Source organism: Grammomys surdaster, unplaced genomic scaffold, assembly GCF_004785775.1.
Source record: "Grammomys surdaster isolate TR1022 unplaced genomic scaffold, NIH_TR_1.0 138, whole genome shotgun sequence".
NCBI classification, from domain to species: domain Eukaryota; kingdom Metazoa; phylum Chordata; class Mammalia; order Rodentia; family Muridae; genus Grammomys; species Grammomys surdaster.
This window is the reverse complement of record NW_021604596.1, coordinates 3,684,119-3,711,916: the sequence shown is the minus strand read 5'-3', so window position 1 is coordinate 3,711,916 and position 27,798 is coordinate 3,684,119. Positions and strand designations below refer to the sequence as shown.

The 27,798-nt window shown below is 41.2% G+C and overlaps 2 protein-coding genes across 5 annotated transcripts in view; one reads left to right on the top strand and one right to left on the bottom strand.

Moving 5' to 3' along the window:
- On the bottom strand, window positions 1-4,822 carry Ankrd49 (ankyrin repeat domain 49). Its single transcript, XM_028763387.1, has 3 exons — window positions 4,769-4,822; window positions 2,813-3,164; window positions 1-1,798 (listed from the first exon to the last, which is right to left on the bottom strand). Exons 2-3 carry the CDS (start codon window positions 3,068-3,070, stop codon window positions 1,337-1,339), a joined length of 720 nt encoding a protein of 239 aa, XP_028619220.1. The 5' UTR covers window positions 3,071-3,164; window positions 4,769-4,822; the 3' UTR covers window positions 1-1,336.
- A 97-nt stretch (window positions 4,823-4,919) lies between these two features.
- The window catches only part of Mre11 (MRE11 homolog, double strand break repair nuclease), a 52,638-nt gene continuing 29,759 nt past the window's right edge, over window positions 4,920-27,798 (top strand). The window contains exons 1-9 of one of the 4 annotated variants that reach the window (XM_028763373.1): window positions 4,920-4,996; window positions 5,646-5,759; window positions 7,108-7,240; window positions 10,939-11,099; window positions 16,008-16,095; window positions 17,317-17,458; window positions 19,501-19,615; window positions 22,537-22,722; window positions 24,767-24,938. In XM_028763373.1, coding sequence (XP_028619206.1) covers window positions 5,740-5,759; window positions 7,108-7,240; window positions 10,939-11,099; window positions 16,008-16,095; window positions 17,317-17,458; window positions 19,501-19,615; window positions 22,537-22,722; window positions 24,767-24,938 — 1,017 coding nt within the window. In that variant the 5' untranslated portion in view covers window positions 4,920-4,996; window positions 5,646-5,739. Of the gene's footprint in view, window positions 5,048-5,645; window positions 5,760-7,107; window positions 7,241-10,938; window positions 11,100-16,007; window positions 16,096-17,316; window positions 17,459-19,500; window positions 19,616-22,536; window positions 22,723-24,766; window positions 24,939-27,798 lie in introns of all 4 variants that reach the window. The other 3 variants (XM_028763372.1, XM_028763374.1, XM_028763375.1) reach the window with 3 other exon arrangements.

Below are 27,798 nucleotides of genomic sequence, written 5' to 3'. Positions count from 1 at the left end.
TTCTTGGCTTGGTTTCTTTTTATTTAATCTGGACTTGAGCCCAGGTGATGGTGCCACCCACATCTGGATATACATCCTTTCTTCAGTTAAACTTTTTGAGAAACTCCTTCCCAGACAGGCTAGAGATGTATCTCCTAGGTGACTCTAAGTTGACAATGTGCCCTCAGTGTCCTTTTCCTGGATTCAAGTTCTTATGTTCAGAAGACCCCTTGGAAATACAGAGGGGCTAGGGAGTCCATCAAAAACTATGTTGCAGGCACCAAGAAGATAAAAGTTAATATTATTTGAACAAATGTGCCATAGATCTGGTGAAGTCATATGCAAGTTGCCTTCTGCACTGTCAAAACTTGTATTCTATTTGTATTTACACTCTGTATTACTATCCATATTATGAGTTTTTTCATGTTTGCTTGCTTTTGTTTTTGTTTTTTCCATTTTAAGAAAGCCTGAGCCACTTGATGTTCTAGTCCCATATGACAATCCTCACTGTCAGAATTCCTTGTTCTTTTTCCTTTGTCATGGCTTGTAGAAAATGAGGGCTGTGGGGGTAGTGCTGGACATTTCCTGAAACTCATGAGTAATGCCTAATCCAGCCAGAGAGAAAGGTGAACACTTCGGAGGGCAGTTTTAACCTTTTGGACCAATGTACAGTTTTGTGCATGTCTAAATGGAGACGCTGTCTGGCCATAACAGTAAAGGTCACATGGTTGACCAGGGTGAGGTAGGATTGTCCACAGGATTATGAATGTGGTGGGGGAGGCAGTGTAAAACATTCAAGGATTAAACATCTCCCTAACTGCTTTTCTCAGAATGGTCTACGTCTTAAAAAACAAAACATCTAAACATTCCACTATTTTTTTTTTAAACTTACAAAGATGTTAAGTCACTAATTTTTTTAGTGTTTCTTGTTTAGAATGAAAGCAACTGGAGATGCAGAGAAGACAGCTGAACTGCACCAGTGTGCTGAAGATGAAAATTTGGAGTTAGCTTATAAAAATACCAGTATGCTAAACTGAACAAAGATCCAGGGTATGGGATATTTAAAAATACTTTTCTCTTGGATCAGCACCAAAAAATATCCTTAGTTTCTATATCACCCGTGTCCAGTAAAATTACTTCTTATAAAAATCACGAACTGCAGAAATCACCACAGATGTACCCAAATACCTTTCAAATACATATGACATCAAGGTCAGGCAGTTCACTTGGAAGAAAACTGTGATGCATACAACAGAATTTCTGTAGTGAGACTGCTGTTCTCTGTACATGGGAATATTTTACATTTCACACATGGGAGGCACTGATACTTTAAAACTTAAGAAAACTATTAGAGTCATTAAGACGGAGGTGAAGAGTTTGTACAGCCTTCCACGATTTCAAAGAGGTAGTGATAGATGCTTGTCCTCCTGGCGATATCAGAAGCAGTTTCTTGTGAGTTGTTCTTCAGCTCTGGTTTGATGTAACGATTCATCAGGAGGAGTTCCAGGGTGTCTCTGCTGTCTCTGTTCCCAGCAGCAAGGTGCAAAGGGGTCAAAAGGCCTTTTGTTTGGGCGTTGATGTCTGCATCGTGTTGAAGTAAGAAAGAGGCCACCCTGGTATTATTCCACTTACAAGCACTGTGCAGTGGTGTCCAGCCATCCACAGTCACTGCATGAACATCTGCCCCCTGAGCCACCAGCTCACGAACAACATCTAAATGTCCACTGTAGGCTGCTCGGTGAAGAGGGGTATACTCATCTTCATCCCTAGTGTTCACTTCAGCAGCCTTCTCAGAGAGTAGTCTCTGCACTGTAGCAAGCTAATGGAAAGAAAGAGAACTTTAAAAAAGCCCAACTCGAAAAAGACAATGAAGAGATAATTAAGCCATCCAGTAGCTTTAGACTTTACGATTTGTTTTTAGGGGAGGAGGGTAACTGGTTAATAAGGAGCAAGTTACAGCTCATTACACCCAGGAGCAACTCAGGAACCTGATTCTGATTATCACCATAAGCTCTCACGTTATCCTACTCTGACAAATGCCCACTGTCCCATTCCTGGACCCTAGATCAACAAAGGGCTTATCTGTATTTTATATTTCACCTCTAAGGCAAGCCTAATTTTCAGATTATATCAATATACATGGTGTAAGAACCAGAAAATAAAAATGAAACTCCTTTTAACAGTAGAATAATGTGATGTTGAAGCAAACTAGAGACTACAGAACTCATCTCCTCCTAGAGATGTGATCATGTTGCTGGGCATCAAATTTGGGTTTGATCTATGGACCAGAGAGAATGCATTGTGCGCTGGGATTAAAAGGTTATTATAAACTGCAAAACCCTTTCAGTTTCAACTTACTAACACAGATATGGGAGAACTTAGTAAAATTAAGTACAAATGGTCAAGTGGGAAGAGCAGATTTTGATAGTGTTTTTGGATGACTCCAGTTCATGTGCCTCCTCACAGGACTCTGTGAGGCGTAAACAAGTGCAATAAGACACTTGATGGAGTTGCATCTAAGTCAGTCTCCAGCTTACCTATCCTTAGTAACACTGATGAGTAGAAGGATCCTAATAATTAGAGGGCTATTTATAATTACCCCCAGACATCTATAGCCAGCTTCTAATGTAATGTGCACTTTCATATACACTACTTCATTTGATATGCCTATAAATTAGACAAATATTAAGCTACCACTTTTAAAGACAAGAAATTAAAGGGTCAAAAATGGTGGAATGTGCCCAAAAGTAAAGAAAAATAGAGGTTCAGGAGCAGGTCTTTGGGCTCCAAACCAAATGCTTTTCCAACCATGTAATGGTTTCTTTTTTTTTACCCGATTTTTTTCAGCAGCCCAAAGGAGCAATTTGCTTGGATCTTTTTCCAGTTTTTTTTCTTGCAATTGATACCACTCTTCGTTTTTTTCCTCTTGATCCTCATCTTCATCAGAATTGCCTACCCAGAGACTCTGAGTACCAGTGGGAATCAGGTGTCCATGAGTTTTCAACAACTCAAGCTGGTTAAACTGTTCAGAAAAGTCCACAGAGTTTCCCAGGTCTGGTTTTTCATCATCCTTTACTTTTTCTTTTTCCATTTTTTACTACTCTTCTAAATAAATAGCATTTCAAGTACTAGGGTGCAATCCTTAAAGAGATGAATTATGTCTGCATTGTTTGATTCTTCCCAACCTGAAAACACAAAACAGTTGTTAGCACAGCAGTAACTAGATATCAATAGCACAGATATCAACCTTATAAACATACCAGATAAACTCTATGTCATAAAGGCTTTGGTGTTTTCTCATATCCATTGAAGCTACTAAATTCAGGACTTCAGAGATTTCTGCTATGATCACTTATAGTCTTTGGCTTTTAAAAAATGTTTTCTTCTACTAAGTAAATGGCTACAACCATCTTAATTTGAATGTTAAGAATAGCTACAACCACTTTAATTTGGATCTATTACTTTAGGTATGTTAAGACTGACTGAGTTCAGGCAGTGAGTATACAGGAGGACCATAATTTACCCAGTCCTAAATTAGTCTTCTGCTAAACTGCCATATTAATTTATAAACTGACATCAGCTTCAAGAGTTACCAGCCTTAAAGAAAATGAGAAGTTACTTTGAAAACCATCAGTCTTTTAACTATATTTGTTGAACTTGGCAGTTTTTCGTTGCTATTGTCAAACTGTCACTTTCATTCTGTTGATCCCATTAGATTCTAATGTTTATTATTTCATGTGCTATGTCTTATATCTGTTCTGCCATTAACCTTTTAAGGATAGGGCCATCTTTAACACAGATTATTGTGCTATTTGTATGTAACCTGCATTAAGAACTATTTGTATCACTGAACTTAAGACCTATCATTTAATTTTGCTCTGAATGGCCTCTAAGAGGAACTTATAGACTCCTCATAGTTTCGTTCTACTTAATTTCACATGTTTAATATTCTGCTGTCCTATTAAGCGTCATCACTAGAGACAAGAGCACTTGTCATGACCAGTAACTTCTTAGGGCCTATAAATTCCACTAAGGGGTTTGTAAGGTTTTGGCTGTTGTCTTTTTTTTTTTTTTTTAAGAGTTATCAAAACTGCTATTTCCTTGACGTTTTCAATTTTTCCTTTCACCTCAAACTTATTTTCTAAAAAGCTACCATACGTCAACTCATTAAACGCTTAACAGATGTCAATAACCAAAATACAGCACAGATCTCAGCCTTCCTTCCCACACCTGAAAAGTCCTTCATATTAATTCTGAACTTATCGTTTCAGATGTAAGCTACATACAAAGTTGTCTTGGTATGTTTAATTCAAAAATCAAACCCAAATGTATCTCGACTCTGGGTACAAAGCTCGATGCATACTACTATGGAGGAACAGGATGTATTTCCTAACATAAAGGGAACACTCCATTTTTAGAACTATACGAACTGTTCCAATTCTCATCTCAGTGAGTGGAGCTCCACGTCCCATTTCAGAGGTCCGCGCTAGGGTTCTGACAGATTAAGACACGTTGTGGTACCTCAGGACCTTCTGGGGTCCTGAGGAGTCTGATCTAATCCAAAGATCCAAATTATTTTTACTGCACTCTCTTCAAGGTTCTCTGAGCATACAAAGCAAGGCAGACGTGGTGAGCCGAGGATTCTAGGGCGATTGTCAAGGGAAACAGGGAAGATAGGTCTTTGGTCTAGCCGGTCAAATCCCAAAGCGAAGAAACTGCCATGGTGCTACCTGCGAGGTGGCCGGCCGCCCACAGCTGCCCGCCCCACCGTTCCCGACACGCGCCTCACCTTCTACAGAGAGAACCTCACCGAGAACTTCGTTTCCGGGTTCGCCCCTTCGCTGCTCAGGATTGGCTCGACGGAGCCATCCTGTAGCCAATGAGAATCTAGAAACTCTGTGACGTCATACCATCACTGGATCTCGCGAGAAGTACGGACGCCGCTCTCCCGGGCTTAGTTCAGGTTTCTGGTAGCTGTTTTCCTCTCGTTCTGGTGACTCCCGCGTTTTTTCCTGAGGTAGAGATGGGCTGTGGCCTCGCTGGACGGCTCTGACAGGTCCAGGTTGGGGTAATTTAGGCCTTGCTACGGTCTTCTAGTGTGCGGGTCCCGGGCGGAAGCCCGAAGTGTGTGGGGCCGTCAGGGAAGACGGGCCGGGTGGGCTGGGAGGGATGCAGGCTCTGCGTTCCGCCACGGAGTCCAGCGGGTGGAAGAGTGTCTGTAGCGGTAGCGCCACCTTCGCAAAGTGACCACTCTGAGCTGTCTGTCACCGTGGATCCGAGAGGTGTTCCACGTAGACCACGTGTTTGGTTATTTATTCTGGCTTTAAATGTGGGCTGCCTCAAAAAGCCATGTTAGTGTTAAGATGTGGGGTGGTCTCTGATTCAAAGTCCTGAGCGGTGCAGCTTAAATTTATGCACGTAAAAAGTCATGTTTACACACCAATCTCATGAGGAAAATAGTAGAGAAATAGTGATAGTGCAATTAGGACTTCACTTAAGGATGTGACTTTCTGTTCTTAGGACATGAAACAATTATAGTAACTGTTGAAGACGAACATAGGACTTTCTCAAAATTGCCAGTTCAAGAAGTCTACTCTACAACTGAACTCGTGTTGGTGAAATATGTGCAACCTTTATAATATGTGCATTTTGGTGTTTATTTTTAGAGTTTGGAATCAAGTGGCTTTTTTGACATACCTGAACACAGAACCCCAGGGTACTTGGCGAGGAACCTGGTGCCAGAGGAACTCTACCATAAAAATGAGCCCCACCGATCCACTGTAAGCCTGACATTTTAACTGTGATGAAAAATGACATTTTAATAAAAACAGCAACAGAATTTGGTAGTGGACAGAGTATCCCTAAAAACGTGTCTGTCATGCTTAATTAAAAGCACATACTGTATGCTTATTAGCAAAAACATAAGGTGGAGCAATAGATAAATGTGTTGCAGTAATTTATTACATGACCATGCAGGGAAGCTCACCCTTGGGCTTTGTCTTAAAGTGCGAGTCTATAGTCTTTTAGAGTAAGTTGCCCTAGTTGAAGTGAATTTGAACAAAATGGAAAGAAATAGAAGGACTATAGAAGTTTGGTGGGGAAAGAAAATCCTTGAACATGAATGGAGTCTCCCACTCTGGTTTCAAGCTCTTGGTCAAAACTAGTTGTATAGTGTTAGGAAGGTCAGCAATTCTCTGGGCTTACCTGGTTTTATTTTTCATTTGCATAACTAGACTAATAATATTCCTTTCCAGTTAATTTTGAGGTCTAAATGAGAGTGGAAGGGTATAGCTGTGGGAGCTGAGAAGTTTGTGGTACAGTCAGGGCTTCGTGCATACAACTGTGGAAGTCTGTGAGTTGTGGAGTTATGTACAAAGTTGAATTAATTATAGTTGAGTGAAAATAGCCTCACTTTTAATGCTCTTTAGCCTTGTTTCTGCTACTGGCTGTGTGATGAATGAGTTGCTTTCTCTGTGTCTGGCCTTATTTTTTAGAGATAGCGACCATCTATGGGGACTGAGATATAAAGTGTCTTAAGGAACTAAACTTATTGTTAAGTTTAAGTGAGTGTTAATAACTGTTAAGCTGCTGATTTATCTGAAAGTACCTTTGTTTGGATTTAAACAATTCTGTTTTGTTATTTGGCCAAATTTATTACTGAAAACTATAAAGAGCAGAGTCAGGCAGATGTCATCAGAGTTTGGGATGTAAGCAACTAGTATATTAGTATAAAATCTATTCTTACAGTTAGAGGAAGATTTTTTATGACTTTCCTGGAAAAGTGTACAGTCAGGTACTTAACAAGGAAGCAAGCAAAGCCTTCTGGATTTCTGTGAAGCTATTTAGGGAACTGACTTGACTGCATAAAACTGGTCATAAGAAGGCTATAAATTTCAGATCAGACAGGGAACACTTACAAGTGTCACTGAACATATGCTCTGTCTTGAACTTGGATTAGAAAGCTGTGCTGCTGAAGATCTGTTGAGTACTGCAAACTTTGATGCCAAGTCTGAGGCAAGAGCAACAATTCTGCTTTGTAGTTGCTATTGCTTATTTATGCTCAGGTCTCCACTTGTTTGAATATCCTTTTAGTAGATCGCATTGAATTTTGTTCTCTTCTTTATACAGTGATGATGAAGACACATTCAAAATCCTGGTTGCCACTGATATTCATCTTGGATTTATGGAGAAAGATGCAGTTAGAGGAAATGATACATTTGTGACATTTGATGAAATTTTAAGACTTGCCCTGGAAAATGAAGTGAGTTTGGGTTACATTGTGCATGCTCTAATGTACTTCCTTGGTATCAGGCTCTTTTCCATTAAGTTAGAGTTAATTATATAAATTCATGCATTCACATTCCTTGGCTAAATACCAATACACTAAAAGGTAAAATTAAAATATGGTTACAATTTTGAGTTCTTTGTGTTTACAATTGGGGCAGAAACTGCTGTGACAAATAACCTTCAAATTTAGAAACACAGGGTGTTTAATGAGGTACCAACCTGTTATGATTTCTACCTGAAATAAAAAGATGGTTGTTAGTTTTCAGAGAACATAGATCCAACCAGATGTGAGACAACAGTTCCCAAGCAGTCAAGTACAAGGTCACAGTTGTCCCTGGGACACTATTTCCTGGGACTTTGGAGGTAGAGGAGATTGGTGTTTATATGAGACCAGTCCAGGAGGTGACATTTAACACATGTGTTGGAGAAACAGCCTTTAGTTATGGGTGACACAAAGAATGTACGGTCGGTGTAAAGCAGATTTGAAGGCCCAGGTATAAGACAACAGGGGACTATGTTAGGGACTGGTTTGGCTTGCCTTGTAGTCCATGTGTGTGCTGAAAGAGGGCTGAGAATATAGCTCGGTTGGTAGACTACTTGCGTGCCAGGTACGAGGCCCTGGGATGAATCCACAGCACTACGTAAGACTTGAGTGCAATGGCACACCTGTAATCCCAACACCAAGGAGGAAGAGGCTGGAATGCCAAGGTCATCCTCAGTTACCATAGTGACTTTGAGGCTAGCTTGAACTACATGGATGAGATCCCATATTTAAAAAAAAAAAAATGCCAAAAGCCTAGAACTGAGAGAGTTTGAGAAGTATTAATGTGCAGTTGCCAGACTCAGTTTGTGCTCAGTGCAGAAGAAAGTCTAGCAGCCTGGTACTGTAGCAGGAGTTGCTTTTAAAACTGGCAGTATTGGGTGTAGAAAAGAATGAATGTGAGAGACGATACAGAAAGTGTACATATGTGAGTTTTTAGGATTTGAAAGTAAGGTATGTTGAACGTGGGTGCCTGATGGTGGCATTGGTTTAAAACGTCTAATTGAAGGAGAATCTGTCTGGGAAGGTGTTGAACTCTAACTTAGCCTGAATAGGGTTGGAGATTGCAGTGGGGAATGTTCCAGTAGGTAGGTGAGTGTCTGCAGAGCCCAGGAGGGAGCAGGAGAATAAACATAGGAGCCCTGCCTACTCAGCGGTTTCCCTTCAGCTAATGGTGAGGTGAGATCCCTAGTGCCCTCTACATCTCTAGCCCTCTTCACTTTCTTGGTCAGGCCCATAACAAAACCCAAACAGCTCCTGCCTCACTTGTCCCGCAGTGTAGTAGCTCTCTCTTGCTCTTTCTGCTTCGTACTTTGCCTTCTGTGTATATTCAATGTCACAGCTAAAGCACTGTTGGTACTGTAAGTCAGATCTGTCATCGTCTCAAACTCTTCTCAACAGTCTGTTTTGAATCTAGAGTCAAATGCATACAAGGCTATACCTTAACCTTGGTCCTTCCTGGGCTCTGGATCCTTTACAATGTTACCTGTTCCTCCCAGGGCCCAGGATCATTTGTTGCCCTGCCTGTTCCCTGGTGGGTTCTTCTCTGCGACCTTGCAGGTCAACCTTTCTGATTTACTATCTGACTTTAGGCAGGGTGACTTCTCACTTCAGTTTATTTTTTTTGAGGGGTAGGATAGGGAGTTACTGAGGTGATCCTGTAGCCCATGCTGTCTTCAAACTTATATGTGTCTAAGGACAACCTTGAAATTCTGGTCCTCCACCTCTTAAATACTGGGTTGTAGACATCTGACACTGTGCACAGCTGTAGTTTACCTTTTTGAAGAGATTTTTTCCCCCATACCTCCAAGAACTCTGACATGACTCTGCTTTTCTTCTCATAGCTTCATTGAAATTGGTATATTAACTTGTTTATCTAGTAATTATCTGTGCTCCCCTATAGACAGTAAAATCTTTCTGTTGCTTAGTAATGTATTGTGTGATGCCTAAGAAAACTTAGCTCTATACCAGGCACCCACTTAATAGCTGTTGAACTTTGCCCTAAAATTCCCACAGGCTACTAGCAGCCTGCATTCTCCCCAGAGTGATGTTTCTGCTATGAGATAAGAAAGAGTGGGTGCTGGCTGTTGGTGACACACACCTTTCATCCCAGCGCTCGATAGGCAGAAGCAGGCAGATCTCTATGCATTCAGCTAACTGCTTGCTCTCTTGCTGTAACGGAGCACTGTTGTCTATGTGTAACGGGAGTGAGAGACAGTTACAAGGAGTAAAGCAGTTTTCCTACACAGCCTCGGATTCCACTGAAGCGAGATGAGTGTAGTGCCCACCTTTCAGTATCCTTCTTCTAGCCCTCTAAAGCTTGACATCCCCTAAGTTTCAGTCTATACTTGTTATTCTCCTGGAAGCAATAAAATTAATTTAATTTTCATCTAGATGAAGCTTTAGTCTTTGGTCTTTCCCGTGGATTTAAACTGTAACTTGCACCTTGAAAAGGATATAGGCAGCTGTAGGAAGCTTAGAAATTGGTTGATTATGCAGGTTTTATGTTCTGTCAGGATAGATTGTTTCCCTCAGTGGAGTAAAACTCAAAGCCGAAGGAGGCCTGCTTTCCTGCCACGGAACCCTGGGTATGTTCTTTTGTAAGTCTTTGGCTTTGGGAACACCTCCCCCTGAGCCTGGCTGTTACTGCTTTGTCTATTTCTACTCCGTGTTTCCTGATCTCTTCTCTGCACACCCCATGCTGGATCTTTCAAGTGCATATATTGTATGTATCCTTTAGCATTTTTTAGTTGCTATATTTACTTAGTTTTTGAAATCTAAATTCTTGACTTTTAAGTTCTCTTGTATATAGACCCTTGCCATCTAGCTATTCTTATTTTATTCCTTTGTTCCTTGATTTTTTTTTTTTTTTTTTTTTTTTTTTTTACCTGTCTGATACAGGGTTTCTCTGTATAGCCATGGCTGTCCTGGATCTCACTCTGTAGACCAGGCTAACCTTGTCTCTAATCTGTTTACTTACACACATAGCATATTGGTATGTGAGTGCATGTGTTCATGTGTGCATGTGAGGCCAGAGGTTCAATTTCTTTCTACCATATTTTTTGAAAGAGTCTCTTATTGAGCCTGGAGAACTTATTATTAAAGTTCCTTTGACTAGTGCAGCAATAGAGATCTATGTTTCAGTGTCTTCTGAATAATTAAAAACTAATCATCTTGGCTCTTTTTCATCTATCTCCATTCATCTGTGCTGTGATTGAGCCTAGGGTCTACCATGGGTATCATACATGGCAGGCCAAACTACCAGTAGCATACCCCTTCCCTTCTTTAAGGTTGAGCAGTATCCTCACTTCACTGTGTTGCTAAGGCTGGGCTAGAGAGATGGCTTAGCAGTTAAGAGCACTGACTGACTACTCTTCCAGAGGTCCTGAGTTCAATTCCCAGCAACCACATGGTGGCTCACAACCATCTCTAATGGGATCTGATGCCCTCTTCTGGTGTGTCTGAAGACAGCTACAGTATACTCACATAAAATAATTAAATCTTTAAAAAAAAAAAAAAGAAAGAAGGCTCAAGTAATCACATGAGGCTGGGAAACCTTTTCTATCTTATCTATATTTTAAACAATTTTTACCTTAAACTTACTAATTTTAACACTGTTTTCTATTGATTAGGTGGATTTTATTTTGTTAGGTGGTGATCTTTTCCATGAAAACAAGCCCTCAAGGAAAACCCTGCACAGCTGCTTGGAGCTGCTTAGGAAGTACTGTATGGGTGACCGCCCTGTGCAATTTGAGGTCATCAGTGACCAGTCAGTCAACTTTGGTTTTAGTAAGTAAGTACACTTACATTTGAGGGACAGTTTTCTTGGGTGTGATGTTTATGTCATTGCTGGCAAAATTCCCTTACAAAGCAACTTTAAAAGAAAAACATTTGTGTAGCATATAATTCCATGTTAGAGTACATCATTTTGGGAAAGCCAACATAGAAACTTCCAGCAGCTAGTTTTATCCACAAGAGCAGAGAGAGAATGCAAACATGCATGCTTACTGCTCAGCTAGCTTTCTGTAGTCTCATACAGTCCTGGACTAAAACTTAGGGAATGGTGCTGCTCACAGTGGACTTTGGCTTCCCTGTTACTGTAAACAAGACCGTTTCCCACAGACATGCTCACAGGCCAGTAGGCACTCCTTCACTGAGACTCTTCCCAGGTGATTCGAGATTATTTCATGTGATAAAACCAACACATTATCTACTAGTTCTTTTGTCTTCGTTCTGGGCAGTTTTGCAGTTGTTCAGTTCTTTGAATTTTCTATATATCATTTCATTAATTTGTATTTCTGAACTAATGTTGGTATTAAGTTTATTCCTAAATCTCTTATTCTCTTTTGTATCTTCTGTTTGGTTTTTTGTTATTGTTGTTTTTGTTTTCTATTTTAAAACTTGGTATTTTTTTTATCTTTTTGACATGAATTGTGTAAGTTACCTTTATATTCTAGCTACTAAGCCATTTTATAGGCAGATATATTTTCTCTAGTCAGTTGCCTTTAGCTGTGTTTATGGTTTGTTGTTGTTGCCAGATGGAGTTTTGATGTAGTCAAATGCAGGATTCTTTTTGTTTAAGATCATTACTATGTAAGATTTTCTGTAAGTAGATCGTCCATGTTGGGGAACAGACCCAGGGCTTTGTGTATATGAAGCATCGACTCTCCCACTGCCTTTGTTTTCTTTTTAAAAATCTAAGGACACCATGGTACCTTTGAGTGAAGTTTGTTCTCAATCTTATGTGCTCTCATTATGTTTCTTTTTCTTGTCTTTGATGACTCTCCTACTGGTCAGTGTTTGTAGTTCTGTTGACCTTGGTATTAGGCTAAGATGTCTTCAGGTTTCTTCAGTGCAAAGCTGCTTTTCTGTCCATTGTTCTTGGTTAGAAGTGAGTCTTTAAGTCCAGCCTACACTCAATGGGAGAGGATTATGGTCCACCTCTCTCTGGAGTGGGGGCGAAAGCCTTTAAGCCCAGCACTCAGGAGGCAGTTGGATCTCTGTGAGTTCAAGTTCAGCCTAGTTTATAGAGAGGGTTCCAAGATAGCCAGGGCTGTTACACAGAGAAACCCTAGCTCAAACAAACAAAACAACAAAAGAACAAAAAACAAAACAAACACATCACCACTGGAGGGAGGAAGATCAAAGTATCCCTGGCTATTTGTTAAACTTCCTGTTACTGAGCTCCTTCCTAACCCCTTCTGTTTTTCACAGCGTCTTTCTATATTATTCCTGTTGGCCTCAAACTCACAACCTCTTGCTTCAGTGCCTTTGCCAGCTATGGTTATAGGTGTGCACTCCCATGCCTACCTACCTTCTCTCTGAAGTAGCTTTCTTTAGGCATATGTGAGTGATGAGGTTTTATTCTTTTTATTGCTGTTGAGTCTGTTGTCAATTTAATTGCTGGAAAGTCAGTAGAGCATAATGCTTAGGAACATTGGATACATGGATTGCCTGGGTGTGGTTATTCATGCCTGCCATCTCAGCATCTTGGAGGCATAGGTAGGAGGCCAGTGTGGACATGCATCAAGTTCAAGGTCTGTCTGGCCTATGTAGTGAGAGCCTGTCTCCCCAACTTCCAAAAGAGCATGGATTCTGGATGGTGTCAGTTCAAATCCTGACTCTGTCATTTAATGGTCACATGACTAAGTCATTCACTTAGTTATTCTCTCAGTTCCATTGTTTTTAAAGGGACAGAATTGTGCCAGGTACATGATTACGGAGATTTGAGTTAGCAAGAAAACTCCTTAGACTATTTTGATCTGAAGAACTCGCGTAGGTGACTGAGGCACTCCTTATGCTCTTGAGCCTTTAACTGTAGGTTGAACTCTGCTTACCTGCTTGGGTTTCAGCATACACTTGGCTTTTCATTCGCTTATATAGTGCTAGGGTTGATCAAGACCTCACATGCCAGGCTCGCTGACCGCTGAGCTGTGTCCCCAGCCCTTCATCCTGCATTTTAATCTAAGGATTGTTTTTCAGCAATTTCAGAAGGTTTGTTTGTTTGTTTGTTTGTTTTTTGAGATGGGGTCTCCCTGTGTATTTTTGGCTGGCCTGGATCTTACTGTGTAGACCAGGCTGGACCTGAACCCATAGAGATCCTACTTCTTCTGCTTTCCAAGTGCTAGGATTCAATGTGTGTGCCCTATACCTGGCTTAATTTCAGGAAATTCTTATTCATTGCTTTTTTAAAACAATAGTTTTCCCTTGCTTTTCCTGAATGTTTTTATCTTTTAATCTTTTTAATTTAAATTATTTTATTTATTTATTTATTTATATTCCAGTCATTCCCCCCCCCCTAACAGTTCCTCACCCCATTCCTCATCCCCTTTGCCTGCAAGAGGGTGCTCTCTCCACCAGCCCTCTCCCTTCCCTGGGGCCTCAAGGCTCTCAAGGATTAAGTGCATCTTCTCCCACTGAGGCCTAACCAGGCAGACCTCTGCTATATTTGTGCCAGGGGCCTCTGGCTGGCCCATGTATGCTCCTGGTTGGTGGCTTAGTCTGAGAACTCTCTGGGGTCTGGGTTAGATGAGATTGCTGGTCTTCCTATGGGGTCTTTCTCCCTTTTAGCTTCTTCAATTCTTCCCCTAATTCAACCACAGGGGTCCCTGACTTCAGTCCAATGGTTGGGCGTAAGTATCTGCTTCAGTCTCTATCAGCTGCTGGTAGGGCCTCTCTAAGTACATCCATGCCAGGCTCCTGTCTGTAAGTACATCATAGCATCAGTAATAGAGTCAGGCCTTTGTGCACCCCCACGAGATGGGTCCCAAGTTGGGCCGGTCACTGGACCTCCTTCCTAAGTCTCGTCTCCCTTCTTGTCCCTGCAGTTCTTTTAGACAGGAACAATTCTGGGTCAGGAATTTTGACTGTGGGTTAGTAACGCTGTCCCTCCACTTGAGGCCCTGTCTATCTACTGGAGGAGTTCCCTTTCCCCAGCGTTGGGCATTTTGGCTAAGGCCATCTTTTAAGACACAAAAGACTAGGGACTCTCTTTTTTGATATGAACACTAACTTCACTTTCATCTCTCTGAATTGCATTCTGGTTAATTTCTCCTTCTGATTTCCTTAGATCATACAGGAAAAATGGATAAACACAGAAGGGAAATTTTGAAAGAAGCCTGGATTGGCAAAGATCAAGTAGCCTGATTGGATTATAAGTAATTTAAAATGTGGTTCATGAATTGGCAGAGAGGTGGAAGAGACTAGAACTCCAAAACGAGCCTCATGTCGCAGGCCATTAATCTTTGATGGGGGTGGTCGCTCACACCTTGGGGAAAATAGCTATTATTCATTCATAGTTCTATAAGGAACTGATTAAATATTAAAGAAAATCTGTGTATAGAGGCTTTGTAAAAGCATCTGTCTCCTTCCTTGTAGCAGAGTGTACTTTTATGAAGGTTTTATTAACTTCCCAGTTACCAGCTATCCACAATTCATACAAACTATTTGTGGTTTGAATTTATTTGAGATGTCATGTACAAAACCCAGGAGCTAGGGGAAAAAACATTGATACATTCGTCTTTTTAAAAAATAAATATATTTATGGCAAAGGAATCCTGGAACAAACGTAAAAATCATAGTTTACTAAGGAAGAGTACATGTGGCTCAGCACAAATTAAGGCTTAGTTTCCAGTGACAGTTTCCTTCAAGTTGATTTAAAAAATCTGTTAGTTTATAAAACATAGGTGAAGAGTATACGTAGTGTACAGAAATGGAAATGGCACTGATAGCTATCCGGAGCAGCCGCCTCATTTGTAAGGCATCCGATGAGTCGAGACTGAAGGGTTTTCTCAAAGACACTGGTATAGATGGACACTTCTCAGTGCACATTACAGTTACCTAAGACGCTTGGGTGTTTGTATCTAGTCTCCATGCCAAATGGTGAGTTTCTTGGAGCGTGACTTGGGCATTGATATTTCTTAAAAGATTACTAGCTAATTAGAGTTTGTAGCGAGAATTCAGAACCACTGGTGTAGGCTTAAAGGGTTGATAATAACCGTGCAGCGGAGGTTGGGAGAAATGACCTCTGGTACACATTCAGTATGGCCTCACTTGGAAAACAGTACCAGAAAGAGTCTAAACGGTAGGGACCCACTTAAGCTCCGACAGTGTCCTTACACTAGAACTCATGCAGCTGACAAAAAGCTCAGAGGAGCTCTCTGTGGGAAGATTTCTAAATAGATGAAGCAAGGACAGAAAGCTATATTGTTGAACATACGTAAGAAAAGGAAAAAAGTGTGCTTTTTTGTACATGTATAGATAAGTTTTTGGACAGACATAATGGAAATCGCTCGTCACAGAGAAAAGGAGCTTGATGGCTAGGGGAAGGAATATGCAAGGACTAAACTGTGTATGGAGGGAGAGTCAGTGGACCTGACGGTGGGCTGCTATAAAGCTTGGCGTTTTGGATTCCAACATGCACAGATCCTTTTTTCCCCTCCCCTGAACCTTATCCAAAGGGTTAAAAATTTGAGAGGCCTATTAACTTGCCAGTTATCAGTTGCCTACTGTTTTATATAATTCATATGCTTTAAGATACTTTCAAACTTTTTAATTTAACTAAGTTTATTTCCAGCACTGAGCTGGGGTTGTCTGGAGATACGGGTTTGTAGCTGCCTAGTGCATTACCTCTTGGAAGGAAAGTTTTGGGGAAACAGCTTTTATCCCTTACAGAAACTTTTGCTCTTTGTTTTCTTTTAAGGTTTCCATGGGTGAACTACCAGGATGGCAATCTCAACATTTCCATTCCAGTGTTTAGTATCCACGGCAACCATGACGATCCCACAGGGGTAATTACAATTCTGTTAGAATCTTAAAAATGACATTGAATTTATCAGGGCAAGGCATTGATCTTTTTTCTAGTAATTAGTAGTCAAATTGAGCCATGAATTCAAATTAATTTATTTTTATTTATGATTTTATATTTCTTTGTTGGTTTGTTTGTTTTTTAATATGGAATAAGCATTCTTACATGAGAGAGCCATGCCAGTTTCTTTTCTTTTCAGAACCAAGGGTAGAGAGGAGGTCTGACACTTGCCAGGCGACAACTCTACCATCTGGTTTCCCTTTTTATTTTGAGACAAGATCTCATTAAGTTGCCTAGGCTGGCCTTGAGCTTGTGATTCTGTGTCAGCCTAGAAGGACCTGCAATTACAGCCCCTGATACAGGGCCTGCTGGGGCCTTCCTTTTGGTTCAGTGGAATTTGCTAACAGTGAGTTGCTAGGAGTAGAGTGACTTCCCATAGAGTGACATAGTGCTCTTCAGCTTACTTGAGCTCCTGGATTCTCACTGTAAAAAGTAACCTTTTTTTTTTTTTTCTTTTTAGTATCTTAAACTTAGATTCAATTTTTTTTTCCCTGTTTGATATGGTAATAAGACTGGCAGTCCTAACAGAAAGTATGTTTGTGTCCTCTCCTGACATTGTAGGTCATTAGTTTAGTTTATGGTCATGTATCCCCCAAATAAACAAAAAACATTTTATAAGAGATCTACTTTATATTACAAAGGTCTTGATTCATAGCTGATTTTGTATATTTTTTAGTGGCCAGGGTGTCATGTTAGTGACTAGTATGAAATGCTACCTTTGCTTCTGCTGTATGCTTTCAGCTGCTGTAGGTGATATGTAGTTAGAAGATGGTAGCAACCTCTTCAACAGTGGGATTTAGTTTTGAGAAGATACTGTCATAATTTGTTTTTGTAATTACAAGTTGAATGTCCTTAATCCAAAATTATTAAGCCAAAGTGCTACAAAATCTTAAAGTTGAGCCTCAGAAGTTTTTGGTTATGGATCCTGTTTGCTTTTGGGTTTTCATCCTTGGGATTCTCACCAGGTAAGATCTGCACAGATGTTCTAAAGTCAAGAAAACCCAAATTCTGAAAACACTTTGATCTTAAGTTTTGTGAGTAAGACATACTTGTGTGCGGAGTGTGCTTTTGATGTGGGCTGTGCTGCTCACGAAGCCCACTCCTTTCTACAGACACACTCATGCTCTTTGAAACTTTGACACAGGCAGATGCCCTCTGTGCCCTGGATGTTTTAAGCTGTGCTGGGTTTGTGAATCACTTTGGACGGTCAATGTCTGTGGAGAAGGTTGACATTAGTCCAGTTCTGCTGCAGAAAGGAAACACAAAACTCGCTCTGTACGGCTTAGGTAGGTGATTGACTTAGGTCACATGTCATTCCATTGTCCATGTCAGTGGAGAATTGTGTGTACAGTTGGCAAATACAGTGTTAGAGATAGTTGAACCCAAAGGGCTTCCAGAGGGGGAGAGTTGGACAAATTTGGTTATTTCTTATTGATTTCTATAAAAGATGGTGGAATTTTCTTAGTATTTCTAAGGACTGATAACTCTTCATACTTAATGGCAGTTTTAGTAGAAAAAAAATAAGCATAAAAAAAAAACTTTGCTTAGTTTCTATTTACTGTTTTGGACCTTTTATTTAGAGTCACATTTACAAAGCTGGATGATAGAAGTGCAGACTACTTAGCCAAGCTGCATTTTGGTGTCACAGAGTTCAGAGCATCCTATCCAGTACAGTGACATTGGCCTTCGTAGTTTGTGAAACTGAAATCTGGCTATTGTGAGTTGTGACATACTAGATGTAAGAGACAGAGGAAGACCTATTATTAACAGATTGCATATGTTAAAATTTATTTTGCTACTTACCTGTTTCAGTGTGAGCAGAAGAAAATTATGTATCTGCTGCATTAATGGCTCACATTCTGTACCTGTTCTACAACTGACATCTTATTAAAGCAGATTCAGAAATGTGCTTTATCCTGGGTGTGGTATGATGTGCCTGTAATCTCAGTACTGTGGAGGTGAAGAGTGGAGAGAGAGTCCTTGGGGATCACTGGGCAGCAGTGTAGTGAAATCAGGAAGCTGTAAGCCAATAGGAGGTTCTGTCCTCAAAACAAGGTGGATGGCACCCAAGGAACGATGCTCAAGGTTGACCTCTGGTTTTCACCTACACCTCCTGCTTCCCGACACTGCACTGCATTCATTTCACTGTTCTCCGTTTCTTTTTTTTGTTTTTTGGCTACTTTGAGACAGGGTCTCACTATGTACCTCTGGCTCACTAAACTCACTATGTAAACCAGGCTGGCCTCAAATCCACTTTTCTCTGCCTCCTGAGTGTGGTTAAAGGCATGTGTGTGCCACTATGCCTGGCTTCTGTATTATATTTCTTTACTGTTCTGTAGGAAAGCTTTTGTTTTTTTGCTAGACCTAATTGTACATGAATGAAAAACTAAGTAAGTATTATTTTTAAAGAATACATTTTTAAAATTCTGTATATTTTGTATCTCAACTATTTTTGAGGCTAGAAATAATGTATAAAGCATTATTATGTGAGTGGTTGCTGGTCCCCTCACATCCACAATCTGCTGTCTCCACATACTCAGCTCCAAGGAAGCCACTGCCATTGTGGGAAGCCCTCCCCTCAGCCTGTGCTTTCAGGTTTTACCAACACTTTGAGTGCTTTAGCTTGTAGGCTTCCCACCAGCACCCTGGGCCTGTGTGCTGGGCGGGGCCTGTCCTACATCCACCTCACAGTTCACACAGTTCACACAGTTCACCCAGACGTACAGTCATTGGCTTTTCTTTTGTGGTCAGCATAGGAAGTGGCAAACTGTCTCCAGCTCCAATTTATTACTATCTTGTTGCTTGTTTTCTTAGTATCTTCTTCTAGACCTAGGCAAATCTCTTAGTATAGGAAGAATTATTTAAAACCATTAAATTACTAAAAAGTGTAAACTCAGTGTGTATAATAGTATAATACTTTAAAATAGAATTTAAAAATCTCATCTTTTTAAGCATCCATTATTTCTGTGCATGTTATTGGTATATCGCTGAAAAGCACAGTTATTTATCATTCCTGGTGAGAGGGTGAGGGGTGACGTTAGTAGACATTCTAATGGGGTATAAGCATAGGGAACTCCTTTAGTTCTCCTTACACACATTACTCTGACTTTCAAATGGAAAGTGTTTTTTAAATGCAACTGAGAGCTGTTGAGCATAAACCTGGGATATTTGTTAATAGATAACCCTTATACGTGTGATTCCAGAATTCAGATATATAGCTGAACAAGAAGATATACTTTTGAGAATGTATTATTTAGGAGTAAAACTCTATTTACCTTTTAAATCCACAGTAGGAAAACAGTTAAAATAGTGTCACGTCCCTCCACAGGATCCATTCCAGATGAAAGGCTCTATCGGATGTTTGTCAATAAAAAAGTAACAATGTTGAGACCAAAGGAAGATGAGAATTCATGGTTTAACTTATTTGTGATTCATCAGAACAGGTAAAAATACTCTGAAAATTTTTAAGTGAAGCACTAAGGTTTCCAAGACCTGTTTGTTTGTGCAGGCCTTTTGTAAAGGCCTGACTCCTTCACCATCACCAGGAGGCGTTCAGGTGGGGCTATCTGTTTTGTGTGACTTAAGGCTGAACCTAGTTTACAAGTATTACTACTTGTCAATGAATTTTTGCCTGGAATGGATTGAGACAGGCAAGTAACCGAATTGACACCAATGCATCCGAGTAGAATGTCGCCATCCCTTCTCCTCATGTCCCTTAGAAACATCAGCCATCCCATGTCCTTCACTGTGTGACTGTTATCCACAGGAGATACTTAGTATAGTAGGAATCGCCTGTGTATATGTTGTAGACAGCAAGTTTTTTAATATTACATTACTGAATTTCATCCTTCCCAGTGCTTAGGAGTGTTACTGATTTTTACTTATCTACAGTTGTATTTTTCTGTCAGTGAACATTTTATTTCCAGTTTTTTGCTCTTAAAAATTTTGATGCAATGATCACTTCCTCCACATATCTGCATGTGTGTGTGTGTGTGTGTGTGTGTGTGTGTGTGTGAATGCCTTTCCAGAAACATAGCTAGATGAGCTGTCTTTTGCTAGTAGCTATAGATCATTTATTCTCTTGGTAGAGTCCATGGTGGACTGAGACAGGGAGAAAGCAGAATAAGCATGATGTCTCCTGTAATCCCCACAGGGGAAGAAGTGAGATGAGGTGCTCAGGGTGATTGCAGGAAGCTGGCAGGAGAGAGAGAGACAGCTGGGAAGTCCTGAAGAAGACACCGAGGGATTTGGGCTGACTGTGGTGTATTTGAGTGCAGATTAGGCTAAATACTGGGTCAGTACAAGTCTTCAGGAAGCAGACTTAGCGAGTCTGAAACTGTGTCTCAAGTGTGTTTTGGTATGTATGAATTCCATGAACCTTTACACCAATGCTGGCCACTGACTTCTTTTTCTGCCTTACCTGCACCACACAAGGAAAGGTGGATGGAAAACCCATTATTCCAAAAGGTTGATCCATAATGGAAGGTGGGAAGCCCTGCTGCGAGTATTGATGTGTGCATCTTGTTCCTCAGGGCAGTTCCTATTTTATATTTTGAAACTAATATTTGGGGAAGATGCTCGAATACTTGTTTCCCATTGTACTTTTGCAGACTAACTTGAGCCTGCTGAGTGTTTGTGTCCAGCAGTTAGCACTGTGGTATAAGACTTGTGCTGTTTGTTGGTTCTTTCCATATTAGTCATTGGTATTCCTTGCAGGAAAGACCAGACCTTCCTCATTTATTCACCTCTTTATATATCATATTATTAAGGACTTAGAGAGATGGAAAGGAGGGAGAGGAAGGGAGGAGAGCGAGTATTTGTGTGTTTATGTTTATCTGTTTCTTCGTTGAGCATGGCCTTAGATTCTAGACCTCACAAGATGCTGCAGTCCAAGCTTGTGTTTTCCTGTCCTCACCTTGGAGTCAACCACTTCTCCGATGAGTTCTAATTGCTTCTATTGGTAGTACTTAGAACTAACACATGTGAGCTCTAGGTGTGCTTGTTGATGCTGGATCTCTCAGCTATCTCAGTGAACACAGTTAATGTATAATAACACCTGTAAACACACCTAAATGTCTCAGCTGTATGTGTGTGCACAAAAAAACAACCATGAGTTCATGCTGATTCTAATCTAATCCAGATCTACAATGTGTGTGTCTGTGTGTGTGTGTGTGTGTGTGTCCCTTTATAAAGTGCACAGAAAACTTTTGATATTCCTCACCTGCATCTCTGTGAGTACAGTGTGCAGATTTCAGTTCCTGGCCTTCCACATCTGGTCAGGATGCCAGGTTCAAAGCTGTTCTGCTCCATTCCTCCCTCCCTTTTCACCACCGTGTGTGTGATTCTTACAGACAGATTAATTTCTTTCCCTTCTCATTCTTACTCACATCTGCTGTTACTATATCTGTAAGAGTTCTGGAAAACAGGATTGCTCAGTTGGGTGTGTCCTTCAGCCTTTTCATTTTACTATATTTCTATTTCTTTGCAATGACCAACTTGGCTCTTGCTGCAGGAGGGAGACTGAAGTAACAAGAGAGACTGTTTTGCAGTCTTGCAGCAGGCTGCCAGCATCCTTATCTTTTTCTTCCAGAAAAGATTGTGTGCTCTATGAAGGCACAGTGGCATTGTGCTGTGTTTGAGTGTGTCCTGCTTTTCCTCACACCCCACATGCTCGACTGACACATGACATAAGAGATACACAGGCCTGCTGCTCCCCTGAAGTCACTGACCATCTTCTCTGAACTATTCAGTTTAGCTACATGTCTTGCTGTTCTGTGAATCCACAGAGCTTATTTTCAATGTAGTTCAGGCTTGCCCTTCCCTGCAGGGCACTCTGTCCTCTGATATGGATCCCTCCTCGAGAGGCCTGCTAATTCAGAGCTTTCAATTGAAGTCATTGTGTTTCAGTGTGCTAAAAACTCTCAATTTAAATGGCCATTTTACTCCTATTTATAATCAATAAAAGAAACAGATGTTAAAGTCACTGGAAACATTTAGGAGTTTGTTAGTTATCATGATGTTTAGATTTAACCCATTTTTTCTCCTTTTCGGGGTATATAATCAGGTTCACTTGTGGATTTGAGGTGGACAGAGCTCTTGATTTCCTGACTTGTCCAGAGTACAGTACTCTGTATAAACTCTGCCTGCTCCTTAACAGTGCAGACCTGGAGGCCTCCTGCTTCCTGTCACGCCTCTGACTTGATTATGTTCTGCAAGTTTGTAAGGCTGTGCTTTGGAATTCAATACAATCACTAACCCTTAGGCAGTTTCTGACAAGAATGGAGAAAAAAGATTTGTGTAGATTTAAGGTGGAATTTTCCCTTGCTGCTATGAACTTATGTTCTGCTTTTAAATCTTGGTGTAGGAGTAAACACGGAAGTACCAACTTCATCCCAGAGCAGTTTTTGGATGACTTCATTGACCTTGTTATCTGGGGCCATGAACATGAGTGTAAAATTGGCCCAACCAAAAATGAGCAGCAGCTCTTCTATGTGTCTCAGCCTGGAAGCTCGGTGGTGACGTCCCTTTCTCCTGGAGAAGCTGTGAAGAAGTGAGTCCTTTAATATTCTAAGTCAGTTTTTCAGAAACCCTTACTATGTCTGGTCATCCTACACTGGTGCTGTTGCCAGCAGAGGACAGCTTGTTAAGATTTTAGATTTCATTTATCACTGTGTGCGCATGTGTGTGTGTGTGTGTGTGTGTGTGTGTGTGTGTGTGTGTGTGTGTATGAGAGGGTGCACACATGCTGTGGTGAGGTCCGAAGACAGCTTTGTGGAATCGAGTCTCTCCTTCCATTTTGTTTGGGTTCTGGAATTAAACAGTGGCTTGCAGGCAAGTGCTGAGCCATCCCATCTGCCCTGAGGTCACTTTGTGTGTGAGGGTCGGTTGTTGCAGTTGCTCTGTTTTTAGGTTGGTTGGTTGGTTTGTTTTCTTTCATTTTAATTGTCTCATTTATTTCTAGGCAAATAAAAAATGAAAAAAATGAAACAAATGTTGCTTTAAGGGAGGAGTACAGATAGCTGTAATTCACTTTGAAGTAAATCCAAACAATAAAGTGGAGAATAGTAGGGAAAGGTGCACAGGTGGTTGAGTAGACAGTGTCATAGACACCTCACTGTGGCGTCTGGGAATTGGGTGAAATGGGCTCCCTACCGAAGTTCTAACTTGGTTGTGCATCCATTTTTTTTCCACAGTGAAAAAGTTTTCTATAAATTCATGATTTTGAATAGTTTCTGTTTAGCTTGTCTGGACATAGTCTTGCTCAGTTATTAAGGGAGAATAAGGTTGAATTAGTTAATTGCTAAAGTCCTTTCTAGCCCCTAGATTCTCGCGTTCCCTCTTCCTCTGTGGCAGGGAACACAAGGGTGACTGTCACAGAGAGCAGTCATATAAGCCACATGGTCTCGGTCTACTAACAAAGCGTAGCCACAGCCATTTGGGGTCAGATGTCCCAGTTCAGCCTGGCTCACTCAGGATACTCCTAGAGGTGATGTTCCTGAACTTGCTCCTCTCCGCCTTCAGTTCTGCTGCATTGCAGGGTCACTGTCCTAGAATTTCCACTCAGGTATGATTAGATTTAGATTTAGACAGCTTAAATGGCAGTTGGCAAGATCCTTCAGAGGTGTCATGGCACTAAAGGTCTGACTTGACTCAATTCTTTTTTGGTAGGGTTGTAGGGCCATGGCTGTATTGCCGTGCTCAGGTCTTCTTACTGAGAGAGCGTTTGGTGGTTGTTGGTGATTTTGCTGCCTTTTAGGAAAATTCAAGACTAATATTTAAAAATTAATTTCAGATTACCTACTATGTGGACATTTACAAATTTTACGAAGTCTATATATTAGCAGATTCCCATAGTAACGTCGTAGTTGAGCCTTTTCTGGTTATAAATGTACTGTTGTAGCATATCTAATTTCTTTTGTGTCCATGTTGGGAGATGGCTTTGAAAGTGGTCTCACCATAGCCTTGAACTGATGGTTCTCTTTCCTTTGCCCCAGTGTGCTGGGATCAAAGAGTGTGCTACCATGCCTAGCTTTCTAATTCAATCTAAGTTGTTGACATTTCGTGAACTGGGCTTTGGCAGAAGGTCTTACCTGGTGGATCTGCTTAGGTCCTAATGGTTATGGTAGCAACAGGTACAAGGAGCATGGCAATGGGTGTGTGCTGAAGTCAGGCAGCTTTTCTCTGTCTGTAATGATCTGGATAGAAATTATTATACTATAGTCAGGGTTGTCCCTTTTTGAAACTGTATTTGCTCAGATAGGAGAGAGAGAGGAAACGATGGAGGAGTTCATTTTCTTCTTAGGGAGAATGTTTGGTATTTTTCACTATTAATTAAAATTAAATTGACAGAAACATCTATTTTTAATAGTATTGCTTTATAAGCAAATATTTTATAAGAACTAAGAAAAAAATGGAGCCTTTTATTTACGACAGGGTTCCAGCTAGCCTCTAACTTGTTATCCTCCTGCCTCAGTCTGCTGGGTGTTAGGAATCACAGGCATGTGCCTCCAAGCCTTGTTGATAGCTTTGAATGTGTTTGTTCATCTTCCTGAGGATGCCTGCTTTATGTCTGAGCTCTTGGTTCCTCTGTGCAGACATGTAGGCTTGCTGCGCATTAAAGGGAGAAAGATGAACATGCAGAAGCTGCCTCTCCGCACAGTTCGACAGTTCTTTATGGAAGACGTGGTTCTGGCTAACCACCCAAACCTGTTCAACCCTGACAATCCAAAGGTGACCCAGGCCATCCAGAGCTTCTGTTTGGAGAAGGTAACTGTTTCCAAAAGCAGCAATGAGGTCTGATTTGTTTGAAAAGTCACTGCCCCTCGGTTACAGGCTGAGCAGGGTAGACGGGAGCCGTCTGTGTTTATCACTCAGGACGCTGCAGCCTCACTGGTACTCAGGAATTCATCTTTCATTTATTTCTTTAAATCAAATTCTTTACTTTTTAAATTTATTCTTTGACAATTTCATACATGTATACAATGTCCCTTTCTCTCCCTTCTTCCCTTGACTTCTATACAAAGTCTTTTCTACATTCATGTCTTTGTTTTGTGACTCATTGAGTTTAAACAGGGCCAAATGTGTGCCCCTGGGTTTGGAACCGATTGGTGCCTGGTCTTGTGCCAGACCAATGCAACCTCATGAGCTTATGACTGCAGTGGTTATGTCCTGCTAGAGTGAGGCTTCACGACCATTCTTCTCTTCTGGCTCTTCCATTCCTCCAACCCTCCTTTCCCAGTGTTCCCTGAGCCTGAGAAGGGAATGTATTCTTGGACTTCCCGGACTGAGTGTCAACTACAAAGACTTTTCTTATATAGAAGAATGCTAGATATAGAGAAGTCATCATGAAGCTTTATTTATTTTATGTATATGAGTACACTATAGCTGTCTGCAGACACACCAAAAAAGGGCATCAGATCCCATTAGAGATGGTTGTGAGCCACCATCTGGGTGCTGGGAATTGAACTCTGGACCTCTGGAAGAATAGTCAATGCTCTTAACCACTGAGCTATCTCTCCAGAACGTCTTTTAAAGAGCACACACATCCAATTTCCTCACTTTGATCTGAGATTGATAATGGCTCACCTTCCTTGTGAAAGCAGATGCTGACTTTGGAGAAGGGAGGACACTGTGGTCCTGCACCTCTAATTTCCATTACATATTCCTTCCACCCTAAAAACTGTTCCAAATAAATCTTAGCCTCCTTTTCTTGTGTAGACTGCTGCCACCCCTCAGCCTCTGCGGAGGTCCTGGGTCTCCTGCTGAAGTCAGGCTGCACATTGTTATCATATAGGCTGCAGCCTGATAGCCGTAATTACTGACATTATTTAGTCCGCACGCTCTGCCAGCTTTGGCTTTACATCGTATTCTCATGTAAAGTAGGAAGTGGGGATGATGGTGGTGATCACTGATGCGTACTGACTGCTTTTGTGAGCTCTAGCCCACGTTATTATTTAATCCATTTGCAGCACCTGTATGTGGACAGGTTCCACCTCCTGCTTTCCTGTCTTCCTCTGTTCCCACCTCCTCTCTCCACCTCATTGTTATTGTTTCTAGGAATTGAATCCAGGATTTTACAGATGCTACACAATTTCTCTACCATTGAGTGCCTTAGCCTCCTAATCCATGTTCTCCACCACAAGCTGGACCTTAGATTATACAACTGGCCATTGTCACAGCTGAAGGAGCAACACATGGTTTGCATAACTGAAAAGCTTTCGTGTGTGCATGTTCCATGGTGACTGGTGTCACAGACTCAGGCTTACTAGGGTTATAGGCTTGTCTCTGTTTTTATGGCCACCCACCTTCTGGCAGCTCTCTGTTTTCCCTGTTACTCTTCACTATCAGGAAGATGTCAGCTGTGGCCCAGGTGCGTACATTGTCTTTGCAGCTGAAATAACTGTTACCCCACTAGCTCCAAATATCCCTGAATAATTTTATTGGTGTCCCATTCCCTGAAGTCAGACAGGTAGGAAGTCCCTCTGTCCGTATGATGTGTCTATAGCAGCCAGCCCACGGTTTCTCAGCCTTGGCACAGTTGCCATGTTGACTAGGTAGTTCTCTGCTGTGGGAGCAGCTGGGTTTCTGTGCCTTACAGGATCTGCCACTAAATGCCAGTAGTTCCCTGTCTTAGTCAGGGTATACTATTGCTGTCATGGGCACTGCAACTAAAAGCAGCTTAGAGAGGAAAGGATTATTTGGCTTACATGTCCTGAATCACAATCTTTTTTGGGAAGCTAACACAGGAACTCAAATCAGTCAGGAACCTGGAGGCAGGAGCAGAAGCCATGGAGGAGGCTTGCTTTCCATGGCTTCCTAAGTCTGCTTTCTTAGAGAGCCCAGGACCACTAGCCTAGGGATGGCACTGCCCACAATGGGCTGCGCCATCCTCACCAGTCACTAAGAAAATGCTCTTTAGCCCAGATCTAATGGATGCATTTTCTCACCTGAAGTTCCCTCCTCTGAGATGAATAAAGCTGTGTCAAGCTGATGTAAAAAATAGCCAGCACAATCCCTTTCCCTACAGTCACAATAAACGGACTGTGACATGTTCCGAGGACTTGAAATCACCTCTGCTTGAGCTCTGTTGCAGTCCCTGTACCTAAATTTTGGTCTCTTTTATTTCCTTTTTTTTTTTTTTTTTTTTTTGAGACAGGTTTTTGACATGAGGCCCTGACTATCCTGGAACTTGAGTTTGCTATGAACCTCTTGCTTGTACCTCCCAAGTGCCTTGATTGCTGGCATGCCCCACCCTTAGAAGAGTCATAAGAACCCAGACAGGAAGAGTGGTTATTGGCAACAGTGATTTAAGCTGTGTATAATTTGGTCATTTCTGATATCTCTTTGATATGGTCCTTAATTATATTGTTACCTTTATACCTGTGAGGACAAGATTCACTTGTTAAGTTTTTTATATTTTAAACTTTTTTTGGTTTTTGAAACAGTCCTGTTCTGTTGCTTAATTGGCCTGGAGCTCACTGGAGCCTCAAATACCCAGCCTTCTTTCTGCCTCTGGAATGTGGATTCCAAGCATGCAGGTCACTATGCCCAGCTTCCTACCTTTCTGTTTAGCACTGTGCTACCGCCTGGCGATAGGTGCTGTGTGCATGCTGGTTGACTGAGAGCT

What these genes read in the sequence shown, in the direction of transcription:
- Ankrd49 (XM_028763387.1), bottom strand. Translation starts at nt 3,070, where the DNA reads ATGGAAAAAGAAAAAGTAAAGGATGATGAAAAACCAGACCTGGGAAAC. An exon ending in GGGCTGCTGAAAAAAATCGG is followed by an intron (nt 1,799 to 2,812) that starts GTAAAAAAAAAG and finishes TCTTTCCATTAG; the next exon opens with CTTGCTACAGTGCAGAGACT.